Source organism: Silene latifolia, chromosome 9 (assembly GCF_048544455.1).
Source record: "Silene latifolia isolate original U9 population chromosome 9, ASM4854445v1, whole genome shotgun sequence".
Taxonomy (NCBI): Eukaryota; Viridiplantae; Streptophyta; class Magnoliopsida; order Caryophyllales; family Caryophyllaceae; genus Silene; species Silene latifolia.
The window spans coordinates 8,613,650-8,638,958 of record NC_133534.1 but is presented as its reverse complement, the minus strand read 5'-3'; the positions used below and the strand labels follow the sequence as shown (position 1 = coordinate 8,638,958).

General features: G+C 32.6%; 3 protein-coding genes across 3 annotated transcripts; all 3 read left to right on the top strand.

Moving 5' to 3' along the window:
• Positions 1-5,944: 5,944 nt before the first annotated feature.
• On the top strand, positions 5,945-8,778 carry LOC141598999 (dynein light chain 1, cytoplasmic). The gene is made up of 2 exons (XM_074418857.1): positions 5,945-6,371; positions 8,141-8,778. Exons 1-2 carry the CDS (start codon positions 6,138-6,140, stop codon positions 8,294-8,296), a joined length of 390 nt encoding a protein of 129 aa, XP_074274958.1. The 5' UTR covers positions 5,945-6,137; the 3' UTR covers positions 8,297-8,778.
• A 1,420-nt stretch (positions 8,779-10,198) lies between these two features.
• LOC141598998 (F-box protein SKIP28-like) lies at positions 10,199-11,738 on the top strand. Its single transcript, XM_074418856.1, has 2 exons — positions 10,199-10,608; positions 11,167-11,738. The coding sequence occupies exons 1-2, from the start codon at positions 10,306-10,308 to the stop codon at positions 11,707-11,709; spliced, it is 846 nt and encodes a 281-aa protein (XP_074274957.1). The 5' UTR covers positions 10,199-10,305; the 3' UTR covers positions 11,710-11,738.
• Positions 11,739-22,394: 10,656 nt separating this feature from the next.
• Positions 22,395-24,941, top strand: LOC141598988 (putative transmembrane ascorbate ferrireductase 3). Its single transcript, XM_074418844.1, has 4 exons — positions 22,395-22,643; positions 23,066-23,114; positions 23,657-23,856; positions 24,430-24,941. Exons 1-4 carry the CDS (start codon positions 22,485-22,487, stop codon positions 24,685-24,687), a joined length of 666 nt encoding a protein of 221 aa, XP_074274945.1. The 5' UTR covers positions 22,395-22,484; the 3' UTR covers positions 24,688-24,941.
• The last annotated feature ends 368 nt before the right edge of the window (positions 24,942-25,309 follow it).

The following is a 25,309-nucleotide window of genomic DNA, read 5'->3' as shown; positions in this document are numbered from 1 at the left end:
CACTTGAACGGGTTGGCCCAATTCGACTCATGGGTCGGGTTTTCCCGCAACCCGGCCTGTCTCCCGGTGAGCCTATTCCGGGTAAAGGATAGTGCAAATGGTTTGACCCGGCCCAACTCCTCCCACATGCTGATCCAAGACCATGCTTGAGTCAACCGGTTACATACTTACGTCTCTCTTGTCAGCTGATCCAGGGTTTGACCGTTTGATTCGTTAGAATGAGTATGCGGAGAGCTTCTTTGATTTTTTTTTTTTTTGTGTATTCGTTTCACAGACCGTTTTTACACGAAGTATGTATTGTATTGTTTTTTATTTCAAACTAGTTTGAATGCCCGTGCGTTGCAACGGGGTAATTAACTTATTTATAATGCAAAAAAAAGCATAAGGGTTTAATGTTTACATTCTATGTCTAATGATTTGTTTACATATTATTAAAATATCTCTTTAAAAAAAAAAAAAAAGATTAATATATACGTGGGTTAACTCTTATTTATAATCATATAATCACCACCACCTTATACTAATCTTTTGATGTGAACAATTCTACTATTTATAAGTAATATATTCACTAAACTTGGATTATTTTTCTGATGTGGGACAATTCTAACATTTATACGTAGTATGTATATCATCAAACTTGCATTGTTTTTCAATGTGTGACAAATAACATACTCAGAATTACACCATCTTCTTTGCATTTAGTTCGACATTCACCAGATCCCGAATACCGAATACGGTTAATTGATACTCATTATATCTAATAGTTGTATTTAAATTTAATAATATGATCAAGTATTCTCCATTAAAAAATAATACCTCCTTTATTGTTTTATTGGTACGGATATCTCTCTCTTTGAGATGAAAATTTAGTTAACTATATCATTATAGTATTGGAAATTTCTCATGGTAACCTTGAACTTTGATAGATTACACATGGTACCCCTAATTTTAAGTTTCTACAAATGGTACCCCATGTGTTCACCTTTTTCTTTCCTAGAATACCATTTGACAACTTCCGTCATAATGTCACTACTCCTATGACTTTTGACGCCTTTTTCTTTTGTTATCGTCTATTACACAAACACTTCATCATCTAATTCTTAAATCCATATTTTATTTAATAAACTAACATTTAATACCTATATAACAAAACACAAATAGCATGGCATGCTCAATTACTCATCTAGTTACTCATAGGAGTAACAGCGTTATGAAAAAAAGTAAACACAAGGGTATTATATGTACAAACTCAAAATTAGGGGTATTATGTGTAATCTAACAAAATTCGAGGGTAACATGAAAAATTTCCGCTATAATATTAAGCATTTTATCGATCTTTCTCCCACCTAAAAAAATGTTGCAACTTTAAAAATTAAACATAATTCAAGATTATGTTTAAAGTCTCTTATATAATAAGTATACTTTAAGAGATTTAATATATTTGGGGTGATACCTAAGTTCCAAGGATAAATCCTATTTATAATCATGGGATCACCGCACCTATGATAATCTTATGGTGTGGGACAATTCAACTATTTATACGTAATATATATTTATCACACCTACATTATTTTTCAATGTGAGATGAATAACATATTTAAAAGTACACCATATTTTTTGAACCTAATTCGACATCCAACCCGATTTAATAATAAGCAAATACATCTATTAATATTCATACGTTTTTTTTATCATAATTAAAATATGTGCAAATGATATGAACCTATACCCTAATGATAGAATTTTTTTAACACAATTTTAATTATATTATTTAAACGTGGTATATTTATCACACCTACATTTTTTTTAACACAATTCTAGTTATATTATTTAAACGTAGTATATTTACCACACCTACATTATTTTTCTATGTGAGACATATAAAATCTATAGGTAGAAAATATAATGATATAAAATTTTAAGAACTCTCCAAGATAATACTTAAGAGACTCAAAAGATTTTGGGTTGATGCATAAGTTCCAAGTATGCCTCCTATTTATAATTATAGAATCACCCACCTTATACTAATCTTTCAATGTGGGACTATTCTACTATTTATATGTAGTATGTTCACCACACCTACTTATTTTCCAATGTGGGAGAAAACATACTAAAAAGTACACAATTTTACATACTAAGAAGTACACCATCTTTAATATGTGCAAATAATATGAAATTTATACTCTAATGATAGCATTTTTTTTACCACAAAGCTAATTATATTATTTTCATAATTTTTTTAACGATATTTTTTTTGACAAATGAAATGTAAAACTTTGATATAAAATTGGAAATATCACTTGAATATAATTTAGGAAATATACATATTATAATAACTAAAAGATTTTCTACTTTATTTTTTACATCAAAAATTATACTTTCCTAAATTTATTTTTGATGATGTGGACGCTCTCAGATCGCTCGAAAAAACTCTCTTTTATATATATATATATATATAGATTGTTATCTGGTCTCTCTAAAACCAAGTGAACGAGCGACTTTCATAAACTTACTATTTATATTAATAAGTGGCAGGTGAATGTCACATATACATTCCTACCTCTATCTGTTTGGGTATGTATGACTTTAAAACTCTAATCATCATGGGTAAGATTGACCTCCAAGACCCAACCTAGTTCTATATGGTCTGACTATAGTAGGGCATATTTGGGTCCCATAATTTTCGACCCAATGTTTCAAGGCAGGATATGAGTCTACAAAATTAAAATAGGCTGAGATTTATATTTCATCATTGAAACCCATAAATGCATTTTACTTTATCTTTCTATTATTTTAAGTTTATAAAGCCTAAAGTTTAACGAATAATAATCTTTTATCCCTTTTTAATCTCGTAACAATTTTGTATTACTTGTCATTGATCATTACCAACACACAGATCCGAGAAATGAGAATAAGCCCCCATTGTTTTGAGCTACATTTAGTTAGGTTTAAGTCTTATTAGCTCATTTTTCTTCTTCACTTCGGTTGAGCTGATTCCCGTTTAAACTAAGCTCATGTTCTATAAACAGTCCAGTTATATTAAGTAGACCTTGAGAGGGTGGTACAAAGTTTTCCTAATCAAAGAGACTTCTTTATAAATGATCTAGTGACAGTGAGGTGTCTTAGCCCAAACCGCCACATCGGGTCCATCATCTTTATGCCCGTGGTTCGGTACAAGGATCTGGCAAAGCTGACCCAAGACCCGAACTTGATGGACCCAGATCTTGATTGACCTAATGTTGATCCGACCCATAATTGCCCCGATACAAAATGACATAAAATGAACCAAAATTATTCGAAACGACAAGTATTAAGTAAAATTATTGTTATATACATCAAATAGAATTTGCTATATAAACGACAAGTATTGTTATTGTTATATACATTCCCTAATAAATAGTTAAATTTGTAAAATAATATTTCTTAATCAAAATAGTACTATACAGTGTTTTAGTCATTAACCCGAAAACAACCCAATCCAAAATAACCAATATTCGGAAATGACCCAACCCGAGGTGACCCGACAAAAGGTCACCCGAAATCTGAAATGACCCGATTCGACCCAACCGATCCAAAATGTATGACAAAATCGAAATGACCGACCCAAACTGATCAGACCTATACCCAACCCGAATGACCCATTTACCACCTCATAAATAATAACTTAGCCTACCCCTACCTAGTGTCGGACCACACTTTAACAACCCATCTCAGCCGGACCATATAAAAGTAAGATTTTAACTAAAAATGGTACATCGAACGAGGTCGGCCATGCTTAAAAGAGAAGAGCTCGGCCTGTCACCAACCCCGCGCGGTCATAGTTACTATGTGTTAGGGGTCTTGATCGTAAGCCCAACCATAGACCAAAATTAATTGTAGATTAACCGAATTATATAATATGAAAATGCATGACTTTTATATTTGAGAGAATGATTTGTGATTCGTATATGTTAACTTAACTTTACCGTGATTCTCTTATGAGATGTCTATAGTACTAGCTTAACCAGCTTTTATTAACTAACTTCTAGGTTTATAACCACCTCCGTGACTAACTTCAAATTACTCTCTACTTATGCTAATACATACCCACTCGAAAACAAACATACTCTAACTCGAATAACTTGTCCGGTTGTACTTGTACCCCTCCTTCAAATCATTTGTATATAAATTTGCTCTAGCAAAAAATCTTGTTAAAAACGTTCGTATTCAAATCAATGTATAATATGCTTTGTATGTTTGATAAAAACAAAATGTCAATGAATTAGAAAAAAACAACAACTTATCTTTATCTATGTGAGGTGTTTTTAACCCGTTTTAAATCTTAAACGAATAAATTCGCTTTAAGAAAAATCAACCATTATTCATATTTTATTTTATTTTTTTAAAAAAGGTGCAAAAGGATTTACAAAGAGTTAAAAAAGAGTATTTATCCCTCTCTTGTAATGATCATATGAATTGGCTTATGAGCAATTGACAAGCAGCAGTAGAGCAGTCATAGCTGCTGAAATAGAAGTATGGTAGTGGGGCCCAAAGTACCGACTCGATTACCGAGCAGAAAGTTTCCGCAATCCCGCTCCTCAATTTGAATTCCTGTCTCCCTACTTCTACAGTTCTACCAACCACCTACCAATTTCGTATACACAATTTCTTGACGAGATATCCGTCGGAACTTAAAACGGATCAAATAGATAGAATAAAATAAAAACAAAATGCATGAAAATAAGTACTCATTTTGAAATTACATTCGCAATATATTGGTTTTATATGCACATATAAATGATATTTAACACGTTTTAATGTTAAGTCGGATATATACATCTAAGGGATACTTATTGTTTCTCATACGGATTTTTTTTGCCTTAACAAAATTAAACCGTTTAAAAACGGTAAACCACTGAATTTTAAAGGGATGATTAAATTTTTCCATGGTTTTAGAGAGCGAACACTCCTTTTAACCCTTTTTTGGTGTAAATCGGGTGTTTATCGTCGATAACAGTGTATAATTCTTCCATCGTTGGTGCTCTCACGAAGAGGTGTCCAGCGTCGACAACAGTGTATAATCCTCCCATTGTTGGTGCTCTCACGAAGAGGTAAATTGCTGGCCAAGAGTTTGCTCCATTCCCATGGGCAGGGACCGGACCCCTAACGGCATAATCTCATGATTAAGGGATGAGGTGAACAACCACCACACCAAACACATTTGATTTCCTTTTAGGCCCCGCATTTTTTGATCAAACTTATCTCGATCCAATCGAATCAACTTATAGGATCTCAATTGAATCAACTTAACTTATAAGATCTCAATCAACTTATTGGAATCAATCGAATCTTATAGGATTTGAACCAATCAACTTATAGGATCTCGAATCGAATCAACTTATAGGATCTCGAATCAACTTAAATTAAGTGAGGTATAGGATCTCGAATCAACTTATAAGATCTCGAATCAATCGAATCAACTTATAGGATCTCGAATCGAATCGATAAGATCTCGAATCAATCAACTTATAGGATCTCGAATCAATCAACTTATAGAATCGAATCAACTTATAGGATCTCGAATCGAATCAATCAACTTATAGGATCTGAAGTGAACTTATATTAAGTGACTTTAAGTCCAAAAGAACAGGGCCTTAACCCTTTTAGAGGCCTTAATCTATCACGTCCTCGTTTGAAGGACCGTTAATCAAATCGAGTAATTTTCACTATTGTCATTATAATGCAATACAAAGTAATGTGTATTCTATACTCCTATAAGATTATTGTGAATAACCGAAAAGTTTTACTTGCACAAATAAGATAGTTGTATCGTATACTACTATCTTTAAAATAGTTTATGCTCATTTTTGATCATTATTGTATGTTTACCATTTTTTTAAATCAAAAATAAATAAATAATTAAGACGAAAAAAATGTAAAACATAAATCAATTATATGATCGTTGCACGTCGTACCACCGTCCTACAAAAAAGCGCAAGTAGTATTTCCGTTTCTCTCTAAACAAAGTAGCTGTTGCACAAACTTTTTTCAATTCCTCTCATTATTATTTCATTCACTCTCTCAGACATTTCACCAAACACATGGAGTGCATCTCAGGATTTCCTCTAGTTACCGAGTAAAAGCAAGAAACCACAACAATGGCGGGTGTAGAAGAAGAACTAGAGAGAAGAAGCAAGTTCTTAAGCAGTTTAATACAAAAGAAGAAAGCAACAGAACAACAAAATGTTCATCAAGAATTAAATGTTAAAGTTAGAGCTTCTGATATGTCTACTGAACTTCAAAATGCTGCTTTTAAATGTGCTCGAGATCTACTTGATTCTATGCCCATTAAAAAAATTGATACAAAAAAAATTGCTACTGCTCTTAAAAAGGTATAACCTTTTTTCTTGTTATTGTTTCGGATTACGGAGTACTCCCTCTGTCCTGGTCAATAGTTTTGGCCTTCTGGGTTTATTGTTTTGGATGCTTTTATGTTAGCATTTGTAAATTAGGGTAGTTATTTAGTTACTACTCCCTCCGTCTCAATTATTTGTTTATCTTTTTTTATTATTTGTGACGGGTATTTTAATCAAAAGGTAAACAAATGATTAGACGGTCTTATTTAATTCTTGCCATATTTTGTGTTATGGGTGATATATGTCAAAGTGTCAGGTTTAATGTTTGTTTATATGGATTTGGATTTGTGTAGGATGTGAGCTTTTATTGTCAGATCTTGTTTATATTTTTTCACTGTCAGTCTATATTAATAGAATTTGGAAATATGGAATATCAGAAATATGTTTGGAAAAAGGATGATGATTGGTTTAGTTAGTTAATTAATGTGTTAGTTCTTCAGTTTCATAAGATGGGCCATCCTCTTATAGTCTGATTGGGTGCACTCTATGGTCAGTAAGCTTAAGACGGATAGTGTCGTCTTAAGTGTGAATTTGTGATCTATGGTGGATCCATTCTACGGTTAGTCTTGTGTGAGACCGTTGTATGAATATAACAAGTTATTAATTAGCTCTCTTATGAAATGAGGGTCATAACATAAATTGGGATACAATGGTTCTGTACTAGTTATTGTGTTAATCCCATTGCCTGGTACTTATAATGTTAACATAGAATCGTCGATGGGGACCCTTAGGCTTGGCTTGGTTGGGGGAACTGTTCTTTGATCAGATGGTTTCCTTTGTTTCCTTTTGGTAAGCGCAGAATAGGAGCCGAAAACCATGTTCTTATATGAAGACTCGTTTTCTTTGCCTATCCAATGGAATTCCGGCTTTTTATTGTTGTATACTCGCTCATACACACAGTGTCCTACCCGTTTCAGCTCCTCTATGTTAATTTTGAGCTGCTCTCACTAGCTGACACTCAATGCATGTTGATGGATATTGAGCTGCATGATTCTGTTTAGCCCAGTTTAATTTAGCGATCGTAATCAATTCTGTTTTTCATCCACCTGTTTCTTTGGCATACATAAAAGACAATGTATGAGACGTCTTACATTGCTGTCTTGTCATTCTACGGATTTCCCTGGATTCTGTCACTAATCACTACAATTTCACCAACCAAACACCATGTAACAGTTTTAGGTATAATGATATTCCATCAACTGAACAAGGGAAATTCCTCTTTTGTGGAAATTCATTTTTCAGTTGAAAACATCTGCCACAAACCAAACACGACCTTAGACTATTTACATACTTTTAGTTCTCGAACCTTATAATGATCTCTTCATACCGATGAAAAGCAATCCCGTTGTCGTCTATACTAGTCAGTGGCCTTTAGCATCGTAAATAGCTTAAAGGGTTATTGTTCTTCCTGGCATTCAAGGACCAAGGTAGTCCTCCACTCCTCCTATGGAGTAGGGAGGGTCTCTACAGCCCGCTGTTTGAATTAATGATTAAACATTGAAGCATGTTTGAAAGAAATGAAGCTTTCTTGCTTGTGATGATCTATAATGTCTTACTGTAACTCGGCAATTCGAAATCCAGTAACTTTGATGTTGCCATATGAACTGTGCACAAATCTATCTGCTAGTTGTTTCTTAAGCGCTACATACATGCTTGTCCTCAGACCTTTTACTGCTTATCTTGTTCATTTTGACCTGGCTAACTGAGCAGAACGCATTTTCACATTTTTTTTCGTGTGCTTGCAGGAATTTGATTCTGCATATGGACCTGCATGGCATTGCATCGTGGGCACAAGCTTTGGCTCATATGTCACTCATTCACTAGGAGGTTTCTTGTATTTCTCTATTGACAAGGTTTATATCCTTCTCTTCAGAACAGTTGTCGAGCCTTTGAAACAGTAATACTTACAAATGCTCAACCTTTGTTCTGAAAACGCTCTAGTACACCAATGTAAGTTGTGAATTATGGTCGTGAAATTATGTATTTGTTTGTGACAATGTGACCTACCCTACTCGGTTCATTCATGGAACAGAAACAAATTGTGCAACTGTTGGTAGACTTTTGTATGTAGTACATGCTCGTAACCTAGCTAGCTTAGCAGTTAGACCTGTCAAATGGGTCTCGAGCGGGTTAAATCAGAAAACTGGTCACCACTTCTGAAGTTCTGAAACAAGCTCTCGGAATTTTGTTTTTAGTTCAGGATTATGTTTCTAAGCTTGTGACGAGGGGAGCTAAATGTAGCCTTGGTCAATCACAGTTTGTTGTAAAGGATTCGTTTTGGGATGATCATTGTGTAATTACAGGATTAATTTAGAATTGTCGAAGTATTAAGAATCATGCTTAAGCTATTTGATGTCTTGGTGAAATTTGGAAATTTTTTGTAAATGAGTTGTACTAGGTTGGTTGTGTGCCGTTCTACATCTCTACTGTTGATGCTTTTTGATTAGGCTTTCACTGAGCTTCTCGTTGAGGACAGTTATGCTAGCTTAGCGGACAGAGGCCTAGAGCATATACTTAAACATGCGACATGGTTTACTCTCTCAGTGTAACCGCCATTTGTTTACCTTTTTATTCTGTGACTTTTGAGAGATTCTTTAATCGAAGGTGAATAGATGATTGAGACGGAAGTGAATTTGTGATCTAGGTGGCTTGATTAAATTTACACAGAATGCTTCCTTCTGGAGCTGTGGTGTGGAGAATCCTTAAATTCATTGCTAAATCCAACACGTCATTTTACTCAATCCAACACATTTTGCGTGTTTTTTTTTTTCCATCAATACCCTTTATTTTAAAAAAAAAAGGAAAAAGCAAACACCCACATTCCCAATCGCAACCCTGCCCCCCTTCCCACAGCCCCAATCAACCTTCACCAGACTTCCTGACCCCGATGCCGAACTCCTACCCCCTCGCCGTCAAATACATCCCAACCCCGCCGTCGATCCAACACCTTCGTTGGGGCTGAAGGTGGATCGAATGATTATTGCAGCTGAGTCGAGGCGATGAACATGGTGGGGAGAGGGTGGTCGGCGCGGGTATAGGGGCTGGGAGGGGTGATCGGCGCTCGGATGGGGCATTGAGAGGTGGCCAGCGGTGGGGGAGGGGTTGTTGGCTGTTGGGTTGTGGAGGCTTTCGTGATGTTTCTTCTTGGTTTTTGATTTCTCCATTTGTGAGAGTTAGAGATTAGGGTGTGAAATGAGAGGGTTAAATTCGGAATAAGACGAAAAAATGTACGGGATTGAGTTAAATTATGTGCGGAATTTAGCATGTTCCTTTTTTTTTTTTAAAATTTGAAAATTATTTCAAAAACTTAGTTTATTTTTGTAAAAACATCTACGAATAAAACCGTTTAAAGACATCTTGACTCTTGAAACCATAATCTAATACGGAGCACCTAGACGGGTTAGTCCTTTTTTTTAGACAAATGTGTACTAGTTTTATATATATAATAAGGTTCGAGTACAAACGAAGCCGTTACAAAACAAACCGAGGGCCAGAAAAGACCCCTAAACTACCAGAAACACAACTAACAGAACTACTATTACAAACCGAATTAACAAGAACACAAAGACGACGCTTTTTAGACGGGCTAGTCGGAACTAACCTGATCTAGAGTTGATTCTAACAAACCCAATTTCGTAGTCTCCAAACCGACCATTGTTCCTAAATAACTGACATTCTCAAATACAAACAGCCGGACCCCAATATAAACCGGACTCATACCCGAATAACCTGTTTACCATATACTAAAATACCTTATTTGCCGGATGAAAATACTTGAAAATTCCTATCTAATACACCCATCACCTAAACATCAAACAACAGCCACACAACAGTCTTCTTTTCATTACTTGGATCATTTTCCTTGAGCAATAAAATATCAACCCTCTCAACATTACATGAAACTGATGAAATGGAGCAAACTGGTGATCCACATGAAGCCTTGTTCCTAGTCTTGTCCTACCTCCCTCTACTCCAACTCCTATCAATGAGTCAAGTTACCAAATCGCTTCGACATGCTGTTAGGAGCGACGTACTTATATGGATGGATTTGGTTGTCGAAAAGCCCTTGAATTATCGCCTTTCTGATCAGAATTTGATCAGGATTGCCTCCAATGCTCAGGGTAGGCTCCGAACTTTAGCTCTTCTCGGTTGTTTTAAGATTACTGATCATGGCCTAAGAAGGGTCATCTATGCTAATCCTCTCATTTCTAAGGTAACCTACCGGCCACCTTCGCTTCTTCTTATACTCCCCCGTCCCAGTGAATAGTTTACGTTTACTTTATTTTGTGAGGAGAAAATACAGTAAACGTAAACTATTCATTGGGATTTGGGACAGAGGGTGTGTACCAATCACGGCTACCCTAACTTTTTCCTGTCAAAAATCGAGTCATAACCTACCGGCCACCTTCGCTTCTTCTTATATTCCCCCCCTCCCAGTGAATAGTTTACGTTTACTTTATTTTGTGAGGAGAAAATAAAGTAAATGTAAACTATTCACTGGGATGAAGGATGTACCAATCACGGCCGCCCTGATTTTTTCCTGTCAAGAATCGAGTCATAACCTACCGGCCACCTTTGCTTCTTCTTATACTCCCCCTCCCAGTGAATAGTTTACGTTTACTTAATTTTCCTGAGGAGAAAATAAAGTAAACGCACACTATTCATTGGGACGGAGGGTGTACCAATCACGGCCGCCCTGACTTTTTCCTGTCAAGAATCGAGTCATAATATCTCTTTTTTGTTCATCACTAAACTTTGTGAGTTGTTGCAGCTCTATGTACCTGCTTGCACAGGCTTAACACCCGAAATCATACTGGAGGCGACCAAGACGTTAACTAAACTAAAACAAGTAAAAATCGACAGCATACCCAACTTCAAGCAAGAGCACCTTCAAGAACTCATAAACCATTTCCCACATACCACAAGAAAAAAGCCAAGATTCTATCACAAATATGGTAATTCCAATTTCCGCGCTTTGGATGAGGACACTAGCTCTATCGATGTGGAAGAATGCCCTAAATGCAAAGAGGTCAAATTAGTGTTCGATTGTCCTAGGGAGTCTTGTGGATGTCTTGGTTGCGGTAATTGTATCCAAAGGTGCGAAGGTTGTGGTATATGCTTGTCTAATGAAGACGATGAACAACTCGGAGAAACGTTGTGTAATGATATCTTGTGTTTAGATTGTTGGCTTGCATTTCGTAAGTGTGATTACTGTAATAAGTCGTTTTGTCCGCGACATGCCGATGAGCAACTTACTGGTCCAGGAGGTTTTGTTTGTGAAAACTGTAAGATGAAACTGTTAGACAATGAATGAATATATCTCCTGCTATAATTCTACTTACTTGTTGTTAAGGCTCCGTCGTTTGACAAGACATTTCAGGTATCTGTTTGGTCAAAAAGTAAACATTCGACCAAAATTCAATTCATCTTATCGCTTTAATTTTCAAATACCTTATCCGTTCTTAATTTTCAAATTCCTTATCGCTTCTTTTTCATGTTTCTGATTTAGCTTTTTAGTTTTCAAATACCTTTTCGTGTTTACTTTACCTTTTCGCTAGTTTTACCAAACAGCTTAAATATATATATATATATATATATATATATATATATATATATAGAGAAGGGTTAACTTATAAGGTCCCTCCTATCATATAAGCCCCAAGTCCTTATAAGGGCTTTTGGATGGAAGGGATGGAGGGATGAGATTACATCTCATTCAAGGGTCACAATTCTCCCTCCCTAATCTCCTTCCCTAATTGTGTATAACTCTACCTAATTGTGTATAACTCTACCATCATTCTAATCTCCCAACTCACTCCCTCATTATTCATTCATTCACACTTCTCTCATACACTCATTCTCTCTCATCTTTCTCTCATTCTCTCAAACAAAAAAAACCAAATCAACAAAAAAAAAAAAAAAAAAAACCACAAAAACCCAAAAAACCTCCATCCTCCACCAAAAAAACCTACATCTCGCCATTTCCTCATCCCGTCACCATCACCGCCTCCCTTTTCCTCCTTCCTTCTCGGCTCCTCCAACACCACCATCACCAAACAACCCCACTAGCCTCGAAATAGCCGCCATACACCACCCTGCCGTGCGGATCCGTAACATTTTAGGGAATTTATTCATGCTCATTTCCCCTTCTTGTCCATTACACATGTTTGTATTAGTTCATAGTTTCATACTTTTCCGTCTGTAGTAAGCACCAAGTAATGACACTTCTTTGTCTTTCGTTTTCGATCATAATTCTTTCACAAAATGTCACCACAAGATTGTCAAAGGCCATATAACTTGCGTAATGTGCGCTTTAATTGATGAACTCTTGCTAATGACTTGTCACTCCTTCAAATCGAATGAATTTTATAAGTTTGTCTTTGTTTTTCATTGTTTTTGGTTTTTGTTTTTCATTGTTGTCGTCAGTTGGTGTTGGATTGTTGTTGTTGTCTTTGTTTTTATTGTTTTTGTTTTTATTGTTTTTATTGTTTTTGGTTCCATTTTTTTTTGGTTTTGTTCTTTGTTTTTTTTGTTTTTGTACTGATTTTTTGTTCTTTGTTTTTTGTTTTATTTTTGTTTTTGTTCTTTGTTTTTTGTTTTGTTTTTGTTTTTTGTTTTGGTTTTTTGTTTTTATTTTTTTATTTGGTTGTTATTGTTATTTGATTTTTTGACTTTAAAGTTATACATCTTGTTTATTAAAGTTATACACTGTGTGCATTAGAGTTATACACACGATATTTAAATTTGGTTTTGTTATTTGGTTTTTTTTTTATTGTTATTTGGTTTATTTCAGATTTCGGGTTGGGTTGGGTTGTTGGTTTTTTTTTTTTTTTGTGATTTACTTATTATGTTGTTATTTATTTAGATCTAGTTTTTAGATTTTTAGATTTGTTTTAGATCTTTCATATTGTTGTTATTTTTTTTTTTGACTAGAGTTATACATCAAATGCCTGTAGTTATACATTGTATGCTAGAGTTATCTGATTGTGACTAGAGTTTTACATCTTTTGACTAGAATTTTTTTTTTTTTTTACTAGAGTTATACATCAAATGCCTAGAGTTATACATTGTATGTCTAGAGTTATACAGATTGTGACTAGAGTTTTACATCTTTTGACTAGAATTTTTTTTTTTTGACTAGAGTTATACATCAAATGCCTAGAGTTATACATTGTATGTCTAGAGTTATACAGATTGTGACTAGAGTTATACATATTATTTTTTTTGTTTTTTTGTTGTTATTTTTTTTTTGTTTAGAGTTATACATCAAATGCCTAGAGTTATACATTGTATGTCAGAGTTATCTGATTGTGACTAGAGTTTTACATCTTTGGACTAAAGTTATACAACTTGGGACTAAAGTTATACAATTTTGGACTAAAGTTTTACAAATATGGACTAGAGTTATACAAAAATGGACTAGAGTTATACAATTATGGACTAAAGTTATACAAAAATATACCAAAGTTGTACAAAAATGAACTAAAGTTATACAAGAATGGACCAAAGTTATACAAAAATGGACTAGAGTTATACAATTATGGACTAAAGTTATACAAAAATATACCAAAGTTGTACAAAAATGAACTAAAGTTATACAAGAATGGACCAAAGTTATACAAAAAAGGACTAGAGTTATGCATCAAAGGCCTAGAGTTATTTTTTTTTTTTGACTAGAGTTATACATCAAAAGGCCTAGAGTTATACATTGTATGTCTAGAGTTATACAGATTGTGACTAGAGTTTTACATCTTTTGACTAGAATTATAAATATTCTGACTAGAGTTATACATTAAATGCCTAGAGTTATACATTATATGCGTAGAGTTATACATCATATGCATAGAGTTATACATTATATGACTAAAGTTATACAATTTTAGTCCATATTTGTATAACTTTAGTCCATTTTTGTATAACTTTAGTCATATAATGTATAACTCTATGCATATGATGTATAACTCTAGGCATATAATGTATAACTCTAGGGATTTAATGTATAACTCTAGGCCTTTGATGTATAACTCTAGTAAAAAAAAAAAATAACTCTAGGCCTTTGATGTATAACTCTAGTCCATTTTTGTATAACTTTGGTCCATTCTTGTATAACTTTGGTTCATTTTTGTATAACTTTGGTTCATTTTTGTATAACTCTGGTTCATTTTTGTATAACTTTAGTCCAATTTTTTGTGTAACTTTAGTCCAATTTTTGTATAACTTTAGTCTTTTTTTGTATAACTTTGGTCATAAAATGTATAACTTTAGTCGTAAATAGTAAAAAAATCAAACAATAAATATGAAAAATATGAAAAAAAAAAATAATAACAAAAACCAAAAAAACTCATAATAACAAAAACAAAAAACCAAATAACAATAATAAAACCAAAAAACCAACAACCCAACCAAACCCGAAATCTAAAATAAACCAAATAACAAGTTTTAAAACCCGAAATCTTAAAAAAAAGTATAACAAGAAGAGATTTGAGAAAATGAATAAAAAAGGAGAAGTAACAAAATAAAAGAAAATAAAAGACAACAACAAAAAATGAATTGAAAAAACAACTCAAAACATGAAAATAAAGACCAAACGAAAAAAAAAAAAAAAAAAAAAAAAAAAAAAAAAAAAAAAAAAAAAAAAAAAAAAAGATGGGGGCCGTGCGGTGGCGGCGGTAGCGGCGGTAGCGGCGGTGGTGGGCGGTGAGTTGGTGTCGGGTGGGATAGTGGTGGGTGGTGGTGAATGAGGAAGAGAAGAATGAATGATTTATTTGGGTTTTTTGATTTAATTGGATTTTTTGGGTTTTTTGATTTAATTGGATTTTTTGGGTTTTTTGATTTAATTGGATTTTTTGGGTTTTATTTATTTATTTGGGTTTTGGGTTTTTTATTTATTTGGATTTTTTGGGTTTTTATTTTTTGGGGTTTTAGAGAGAAGATGAGTTGTGTGATATATGAGAGAAATGGATGAGAGGAAAAGAAGTTATAGTGAATTAGTGATTAATTAGAAGGATTAGTGAATGAGGAGAGAATGAGTGATATTAGTACATAAACACACTTTTGGAGGTTGATCTTGGCCATCCATCTCCCTCCATCCAATGGCTCACAATAGGACTTATGGACTTATTTTATCTATGGACCTTAGTTGATCCTTCCTCTATATATATATATATATATATATATATATGCAAGATCCGGTGAGTCCACCTATCTTTTTGAGTCCCGTGAGTCCAAAAAAGTATCACACGCTATAAAAAATAATATCAGTCACACGCTATACAAAACACAATGCACAAAATCAAAAACAAAAATCACGAAGGAAAGGTTCCTGATAAAAGTACATATATGCAGCTACACTCACCTTGAAACCACCAGATTAATTATCACCGACAAACCCATTTCTCAATCCACAAAATCAAAAACAAAAATCAGATTCTGAAAAATCACACACCAAAATTCGATAAGCTCATCCAAATGGTGAAGGAACGGGCAGAGGCGGTTCTAGGATTTGATGGAAAGGGGTGCGTAAAATTTTTTAACAATGAAAATATCGAGTTATATGAAAAAAAATATTGTTTAGTTGGACAAAATGTATGATATATAACATTAATTAAAAATTGTTCAATATAAGGATAGAACCCATGACCTCTAGCTAAAAAATAGTCTTGATAACCACTAGACCCACATAACTAATGTGCTCCTTTACTAAAAAATACTGTAATTATTTTTCGGGAAAGGGGGTGCAGATGAACCCCCTGCACCCCCGCCAAAAACGCCACTGGGAACGGGTCCTGCCAGAGAGTCTGATCTTTTGATGCTTCCCATGCCACAAATGATGCATCCCGGTGATGATAGGGCAGCAAATTTCGCCCCGCACAAATCAGAAACATCATACCCAATAGTCGATAAACGACTAAGAGTGGCAGCACAAAACTGAGACGGGTCTTCCACGGGATCCATGGACTTGTTGGACAAACCCCTTTGGTCACACAAGTCAATCAAGCTCCTCAACTCCACTCTTTTACCTGGAGGTGCTTTTGAGAAGAGGAGATCAAGCATTTGTTTAGAATATGCATAATTCGACCTCCATGTTTCGTTTTATTGTTGTTCGTATGCACTTATACGATGTTTCGCTAGAAGAAGCGGTGATCCAAGATGCCGGAATAATCTGCCATCTCATCTTTAGCACTTATAGCAACTGCGCCTTGGACCCTTTGTAGCCGTCCGATTTCCTGACCGATAGATATAAAGCTTGGATGAAGGATGCGAAATATAATAGGATTAAAAATATACTCCCTCCGTCCCGGTCATTTCTTTACCTATTCCATCTATAATAGGACCCATTGTAGCCGTCTGCGGTCTTTCTTAGTTCATAATGAGAACTTAGTTGTAAAACCGTATAAAGGTTTTGAATCATTTAAACAAATAGTGTAGTCGTCCCTACTTCAATTTGGTTTTAATGATGTACTCGTAAGAAGGGTAAACTGTGATATTGTTTAGTATAACTCGTGATATTGTTTAGTACAACAAGTGATATTGTTTATTGTAATGTGTGATATTGTTTTGTATAACTTGTGATACTCCTTTACTGGACTCGTGGACTAGATACAATATCACAGCTTATACTAAATAATATCACGTTTTTTAAAAAAAAAAAAAAATTTAAAAAAAAAAAAATTTTTTTTTTTTTAAAAAAAAAACGTGATATTTTTGTGTACAACATGTGATACATAAGTGGACTCACGGGACTCAAAAAGATAGGGTGGACTCATGTGATCCTAATTTATATATATATATATATATATATATATATATATATATATATATATATATATATATATATATATATATATATATATATATATATATAAAATCAAGGTTGAAATGTCAGTGGATGCGTCACGTGTCAACCCACCTTAAAATACACGTATTAATTACAGCTGATTTAAATACAAACATAATAAATGCTGTATAAATCTCAGCAAAATATTAATTATAGTTTAATAAATTTTATTATAAAATTATATTAAATAATTACGGTGATTTGATTCTAAATTTACTAAAAAGTTATTTTGATACAAATTCTAAAATGTAAATAATTACGTTCATTATGAAAAATGCTTTCAATTGATTATAATTTTCATTATATTTATTGAAATACTTATTTTGATATGTAGAGATGATTAAAGTTAGTGTCTCACAATGTTTTACATTTACGTAAAAAAATATTTTGAGAAAGTTATAAAACTTAGACTATTAAATCCATTGAGAAAAATATATTTGGAAGAGTCATTGTATATATTAAAAACACCACTCTTTAAAAAAAAGGGTTATTTAATGGGAATACTCCAAATTACTGGGGTCTTCCCAAAATACTCTAAACTGTAATTTAACTAACAATATAACCAACTATTACACCCTTTCGCTTTTAATAGAATTGACCCTATATTAACCTATAATAGCAGGTAAAAAGGTCATACATTTCTCATTATAGAAGATCTTCATCTCCTTCCTCTTCCATTTCATAAAAAATCCAGAAGAACCGAAAAAAACCCACTTCAAATTACCAAAGAAGAGAAAGAGGGAAACTAAAATACCTTGATCCTTGACAATACGGAGAATCTTACTGCTAATGACACTCTTTACCTGAGTAATTTTAATTATTTTTTTTATTAAATAAAGATAATCATCTCTTTTCATTCATTTCACCCAAAATTATCTTCCTCACAACTCCAAATCATAAACACCAAGCTTCCATGGATGACCAACCAACTTTTCTATCATCGAACTTAATTTCGCCACTTTGTCCCAAAGTATGACCCTCGACAATTAATACTCAGCCAAAAATATCATAACTTCAGCAAATATGGTTCATCAAATCGAAAGCAATCGAAAGTTTAGTACACAAATCGAAAACAATCGGAAATTTAGTACATAAATCGAAAGTAAATTAAAACAAATTAGTACAACAGTTACCCTATAAGAAATTAGTACACAAACCCTGAAAAAGAGTAATGAATTAAGAAGTTATGTTCATTAAAATTGATAGGGGGAAGAAAGAATAAATTGGTCGTTGGTGCCCTGAGCTATAAATCAGAGGTTTTGTTAGGTTAGATCTAAGACAAAGAGATAAGTAAAAGGTAAGGCTATGATTCAGTATGGAGTAGTTTATCATCAATGGCGTTGGTCACTTGGTGTGTTGGAGAAGAGAGGAGGTATCAATGGAGTTGATTGAATACAGACGACAATAGAAAAGAAAAAGAGGGGTTAGGAAGGGTTAAAAACATTTTTACTGGCTTAACAAGTAGCCGGTCTACCTATTCTAATATGAGGGAAAGGGTATGAAAGTTATGTATATTGGTAGTTAAAATGAAGTCCGGAGTATTTTAAGAAGGACCCTAATATTTTGGAGTATTGTTATTAAATAACCCTTAAAAAAACTACTAAGAGATAATTTTTATAGTCTGGAAATGAAAAAAATTATATTGGATAAATTGAATACATATGAGATTTTGATAGATTTCAATAGTGTGATAACGAGTATGTGTACGAGTGTGTATGTACATAGTGATTGCGAGTGCATTAGAATAATCAAAACAAAAGTAATGATTATTAAGTAATATAATATTATAAACGACATGAAAAAAAGTAAAAAACATGTTACATTTTTCTTTAATATCTTTAATTAAATATGTATAAGTCAAATATAAAATATAGATTATGACTAACCAAATACTCCGTATTACTTTTAGTTAAATATTTTATATGTTATCTTTTAAATACTTTGAAGTTAAACATCAAAAATCAAAAAATAATATTTGAGAAAGTTCAACCGATTATATTTACAGGTAATAAATTCTTAAACATCATTATATATAATTGTTTAAAAAAACAAAAGGTGCAAATTTCTCATAGATATGTTTGAAACATATCACATGCAAGACACAATCAAAACATTTAAATAAGTTGAGTTTGAACTCTATATGTTTGATATATAAATGTCACATGTTATACATAAAAAATTAAAAATTACAAAAAATTATGTTCACATCATTTTGAATAAATATTAATTGATGTGAGACATAAAGTATCGTGAAATGATATAATTTGAGAACTTATTATTGATTGTTGTATTACTCGAATAAATTTTATTTTGATTAGTATGATATTTCAGCAGTCACAAATTTATTTATAAAACGTCGATCATGCATAATTAATTATCACTTATTAGTTTTAATTAAAACTCTTATGTATTTTATTTTAAAACATTGAAGTTAAACCTAAAAATATTAAATTTGAGAAAATATTATTTATAAGAGAAAATATTGAAGGTTATATATGAATTATATAATTTTTCTTAAATTATAATCATAAAATATTGAAACAGGCCGCGCGAAGCGCGGGATACCACCTAGTATAATTCTACTTTTGGGTTGATGAAGTTGTACATTCGAGTAATCGAACACGAACATCCTCTAAATAACTTTACCTGTAATGCTAGAATTTGGTGAAAATTCATGTTTGAACGGGATTATTTGAATTTGAGAAGGGAGAAATCATAAATTCATACGGTAATTTGTAAGAATATGTGACGTGGACACTCTCTTCTCCTCGATGATTCATGTACTAATTGACTAATTCGATATAGTATCAAAGCCTATTTTTTTTTTTTTTGATAAGGTAAAGAAACTAGATTGATCGAAAATCAACCTATACCATCCTTTCGGATGGGAACGATAAAGAAAATCAAGATTTTCAAATTACCAGGTAACAAGCATAAAAGAAAGGGCACCAATAGAAAATTCTTGTTAAACAAGAATGTTTGTTGAACGCCCGAAAAAGAATTAAACAATAATATAACATAAAAAGTTTCGTCTTAAAAAAGAACGAACTAACCGTAAAAGGCAGTTGCCAATTTAACGGATCGCCAGAAAACTGAAACGAAACCGAAATCGGATGAAGATAGTTATTTCTCTATCCTCACACGCATAATTGAAAATAAAAATAAATAAATAGTATCAAAGCCCACAATTGTGTGACATGAGCTGTAAGGAGAAATTGGACTATTATTTGACAAGTTCATCAAAAAATTGACGTTCTCATTCATGAAACATTTGGCGGGTTTGAAAAGTGATGACGTTCCCACCCGATGAAACACGTTTGAAAAGAATAGCATTTCCGTCAATTGATTGAAAAGGAGACCTTACACGTAAGGGAGCATGTGAACAATGTTGCTCACATTTAAAGGTCTCCAACATTGATAAAGATGAGAAAATGATCAACTTTGTTAGATACAAACTTTATAATCCCCCTAATTCCCCTAAAACTAAAAGAATAAGAAAACACAAACTTTTTCCCGCCTAAATGCTCATATAAGTGGGCCTTTTTTTACATCTTACTATGCTGGGCTTAGTGTACACTGTCAAATAATCTATAACAAATACAAGTCTACTAAAATCTATAACATTAGTACACGCCTACTATGCTACTAAAAATATAAAATTTTTACATATCTTTGTAATAAAGGTTAATGGTGGATATACAGCAAAATTATTACGATTTATATATCCTTCTAATAAAGGTTAATTAACATACGCACCAAAATTAGGGATATACATATCATTATAATATACTGATATCATAAAAAGATTAAGCATAAGACTATATCAAAAAGATAACATACTGATATCAGAAAAAGATTAAGCATCTCCCTAAAATATTATACAAAAATACATTCCTAATTAACATACTTATTTCAAATCATTTATGTACTATTATTTATCCATAAAATACCCCAATCGTAATCTTTTGGGTCAAATAAAAGGCCAATTAAAATTATTTTTTCTAATTAATCTTTTGCTGAATTTATATTCTTCCCACAAATACATTTCTAATTATACTACTCAATAAAATCTTTCAATATACCTCTAACAACCTCTCCATAGTTAAGATCTTTTGATGAAGCAGAGATGGCAGCATAAACATGTCGTACAAAATATATTGAGATGGTAGCATATACTTATTTATGAATATTTTTTGCTGAAATTTTATTCTCTCCCAATACCAATTTCTATTGCTATATATAAACATACGACTATACACCATTAAACTACAACGAAGAAAAATCTACAAACAACCTATTTAGCACCTATGGCAGCATCTCAATCAAGAAGGTTTAATTTCATACGTGATGTTGACAGTTCCAAGGAAACTTGGATGAGAGCAATTCAAACCTAAGTCTCCAAGTTTTCCCTTAATCTAAAAGTCCTTTAAATAGTAACCTTTTTTATATAATTTTATTAATATTATAATCAGTACATTACAACATACTAATATAACTACAACTCATTTATGTAATTTTTTTTAGTTTTTACAAGCTCAATTAATTTAAACCTTACAAATACCGTACTTTAGCACGGAATCTCAACTAGTAAACCATTAAACCAATGAACTAATCCAGCCATTGCCAAGTGGTTTCGGGATCGAACTTCTTGATTTTATAGAAGAATGGTAATGCTTCTAAACATAAGATAAAATAAAACCTAGTACGAATATGACAACTAACAGCCATCTTTGGTTTTATTAGGTGAAAAAGCACTATGTGTTTTATTATTTCATTCTCTTAATTAATGACACATAAACACTTTAATACGGAGTATTATTTCTATAATTTAAATTGTGATGTGTTAACATATTAAGCTAGTGAAATACACGATGGGACAAAACCGTCGTTCAAAATGGACGCATTTACCATAATTTATTAGTCCGATATCAAATTACGACAACAAAATAGTTTAATCTAAAACCAAAAACGTTGATAAATAAATTCTTATCTCCATATTATATACTTTAATTTTTCTTTACAAAAGTTCTATAGCATGAAATACTAAACCTACGATCCAAGTTATTCTAAAGACAAAAAAGCAGCAACCTCAGTTCAACACTGCCACACGCTTTTCGAAACACACTTCGTTATAAATAGCATAATACAAACCTAAACTCAAATTTGCATTGTCACAAATACTTACACCAAAAAAAATATAATTAACGAGCGATAATTAATAGGAGTATTTAGGAAAGCGATAGGGCGTCACCATGGACTTCGATAGAGAGTGGTATCGACAAAAATCGTCACGTATAACGGTCGTGGCTCATTTGTTTGGAATTTTGGCTATTATTCTTATGCTTGTTTGGCTATTGCATTACCGTGGGGGTTTTGATCTCAACTCTGATAATCCTGCTCGTATTTTCAATGTTGGTGCTTTCTTACAACCCTTACTCTTTACTTTTACTTTTACTTTTACTTTTACTCCATAGTATTTTCACCGCACCATTCAAATTGTATACGGAGTACATTTTTCAAAATCAGGTACTATTAAAATTGTATACAATTCAATGGTGCAGTGAAAATACAAAAATAGACATTACACTAGCTAGGTAGGGTTAATTTTTATTGAATTACTATTCTTTTTGTCTCAATAATTAGTTTGTTTACGTTTATTAAAATAAATTATTGAGATGGAAAGAACAGTACTACATCAATGTTTAATGTCACCTAAAAGTCCTAAGCCGACTATGGTTTTTTTGATACGGCCTTATAATCAACAATTTAATTTTTTTTTTAACAATGTAAGGGCGAAAACTAATTCTGAAGGTCGAATGCTCGATCCATGCAGGTTCATCCCTTTCTCATGTTCTTTGGATTCATATTCTTCGCCGGTGAAGGTAGATTTAATTTTCTTTTTTATATTAATATGTTCCCTTAATTTTTCTGACACCATTTAAACTTAATTATTTGTTTAGCTTAAGTAAACTTTGGTTAATAACCTTACATTTCGGGACTCAATGGTCCAATCAGATGGGAATCTAACTAGTAAGCAAAGGGTAGCACTCGCTGCCCCAAAATTTTAGAAAATAGTTAAAATTATCAATTTCTGCTACCTCAAAATTCTTATATATGAAACTTACACAAGTATAAAACAATATTAGAAAATTCGCTACCCCAAAATTGTAATTCTGGATTCGCTCCTTGGTCCAATACAAGTTATATATATATACATATCGAAATCTATAGTCAAACTGTCTTGAAAACAGCGTAAAAGCAAATGAGATAAAAAAAAATGGGAGGGATCAAATCAAAATTGTATTTAAAATAAACAAATATATGTGTATTTCTTGATCTTATACTCGTATAAAACAGTTTTACATAAAATCTACTCGTAACAAAATAATGATAATAACTGTGTGATTATGTGTGTATTGGGCAGCTATGATGGTGTACAAATCAGTTCGAGCTGTTACTCGTGTGCAAAAGATAACACACATGATGATGCATGTCATAGCAATGACTCTTGGAATTGTAGGAATATATGCTGCTTTCAAATATCATAACAAGCGCAATTTAACCAACATGTATTCTTTACATTCTTGGATTGGTCTTAGTACCTTCATCTTATATGGCATTCAAGTAAGTAATCTTAGCCCTATGGTTAAGACGGAAAACGATATTATTGTAATAAATTACTCCAACTCGTATGCGTTATTCATCGACTTAAGTAGTTTGTCATCTTTTCAAGAGAGAAAAATACTCGAAATATAATCTGATATGTATTATTATTTTATAATTAAAATGAACCAGATTTTAGAAACTAAAAATAATTGTTCGAGTGATTTCAAGTTGATTAACATCTTACCAATGCCTAACGAGCGTGTTAGAAATTAAAAGCGGATTATAAATGGTAGATTTTATTAGAAGGAGCAGAATTAGTTAAAGTGTTTTATAATTAACAGTTTACGCTGAATAAATTGTTATTTTCTTTGCAAAATGAAGTAAAATTTCATATTTTAGAATATGTTAACTTAACTTACAGGGGTTAATTATTAGCATGTTGCAAAACAACATACTGAGCTATAATAACATACTGTTTCAATATATTGTTTACAAGTACCAAAAATCTTGAATATGCTAAACATTCTATATAGTCTCGCTTATATAACATCGTAACTTAATACATTAACAATATTATCTTGTAAAATGTAGTGGATATTCGGGTTCGCGACATTTTGGGTACCAAGGCCACAAATAACAAGAGCAATGTTCCTGCCATGGCATGTATGTTTTGGACGTGCATTACTTTACATGGCAATATGTACAGCAGAAACAGGATTAATGCAAATTTTTACAATAATGGGTTTGGTTGATAATCGTGAGGCAAGATTGATCAATTTCACAGGCCTTCTTATTCTGCTTTTTGGAATCACTGTTGATCTTTCTATCGTCTTCGGCCGTTATGTGTGAACGATATTTTAATCAAAGGGAACTTTGTAAATTGTGTTGTAATGTGCCTAATATAATGTAATGTGGTTACATGATTGTTTTTTTTTTTACACGATTTTTTGTCAATTTTTTCAGGTTCTAATCAATTTTTTTTTTTTGTACGGTTTTTTTTGGGTTTTAAGGTGATAAAAAGGGTTGAGTTGGTTGTACTTCTTGTACTACGCCATGTAATTTTTAATTGTGTTTGTTCGTTAGTCTAAAAGGCTTATTAAATTATACTCCCTCCAATTCGCTATAATGTTCCCTATTTCCCAAAACGGATTATTCAGGTAATGTTCCCCTTTCCTTTTTTTAGTAACATTTTCACCTACACAATTACCATTCTATCCTTACTTAATTTGTGTTTTTACATTTTGTACCCCTACTTTATTTCCTAACCCAAATACTAATTAACCTAATTAACCCAACCCAAATACTAACCCAATTATTAACCCAGCCCATTTAACCCGTAATCCTAATCAACCAAACCCTAATTAACCCCTCCCGCCATATTTAACCCCTTAATCAGCCAAACCCTATTTGTCACTCTCTCTCTCTTCCGCCATTGTTCCTCACTTTCTCTCTGTAGATCTCACTTATTTTC

Excerpts from the sequence above, each read along its gene's own strand:
- LOC141598999 (XM_074418857.1), top strand. The coding sequence starts at position 6,138 with ATGGCGGGTGTAGAAGAAGAACTAGAGAGAAGAAGCAAGTTCTTAAGC. Across the intron at positions 6,372-8,140 it reads TTGCTACTGCTCTTAAAAAG|GAATTTGATTCTGCATATGG; the intron begins GTATAACCTTTT and ends GTGTGCTTGCAG.
- LOC141598998 (XM_074418856.1), top strand. The coding sequence starts at position 10,306 with ATGGAGCAAACTGGTGATCCACATGAAGCCTTGTTCCTAGTCTTGTCC. Across the intron at positions 10,609-11,166 it reads CTAATCCTCTCATTTCTAAG|CTCTATGTACCTGCTTGCAC; the intron begins GTAACCTACCGG and ends GAGTTGTTGCAG.
- LOC141598988 (XM_074418844.1), top strand. The coding sequence starts at position 22,485 with ATGGACTTCGATAGAGAGTGGTATCGACAAAAATCGTCACGTATAACG. Across the intron at positions 22,644-23,065 it reads ATCCTGCTCGTATTTTCAAT|GTTCATCCCTTTCTCATGTT; the intron begins GTTGGTGCTTTC and ends CGATCCATGCAG. Across the intron at positions 23,115-23,656 it reads CATATTCTTCGCCGGTGAAG|CTATGATGGTGTACAAATCA; the intron begins GTAGATTTAATT and ends TGTATTGGGCAG.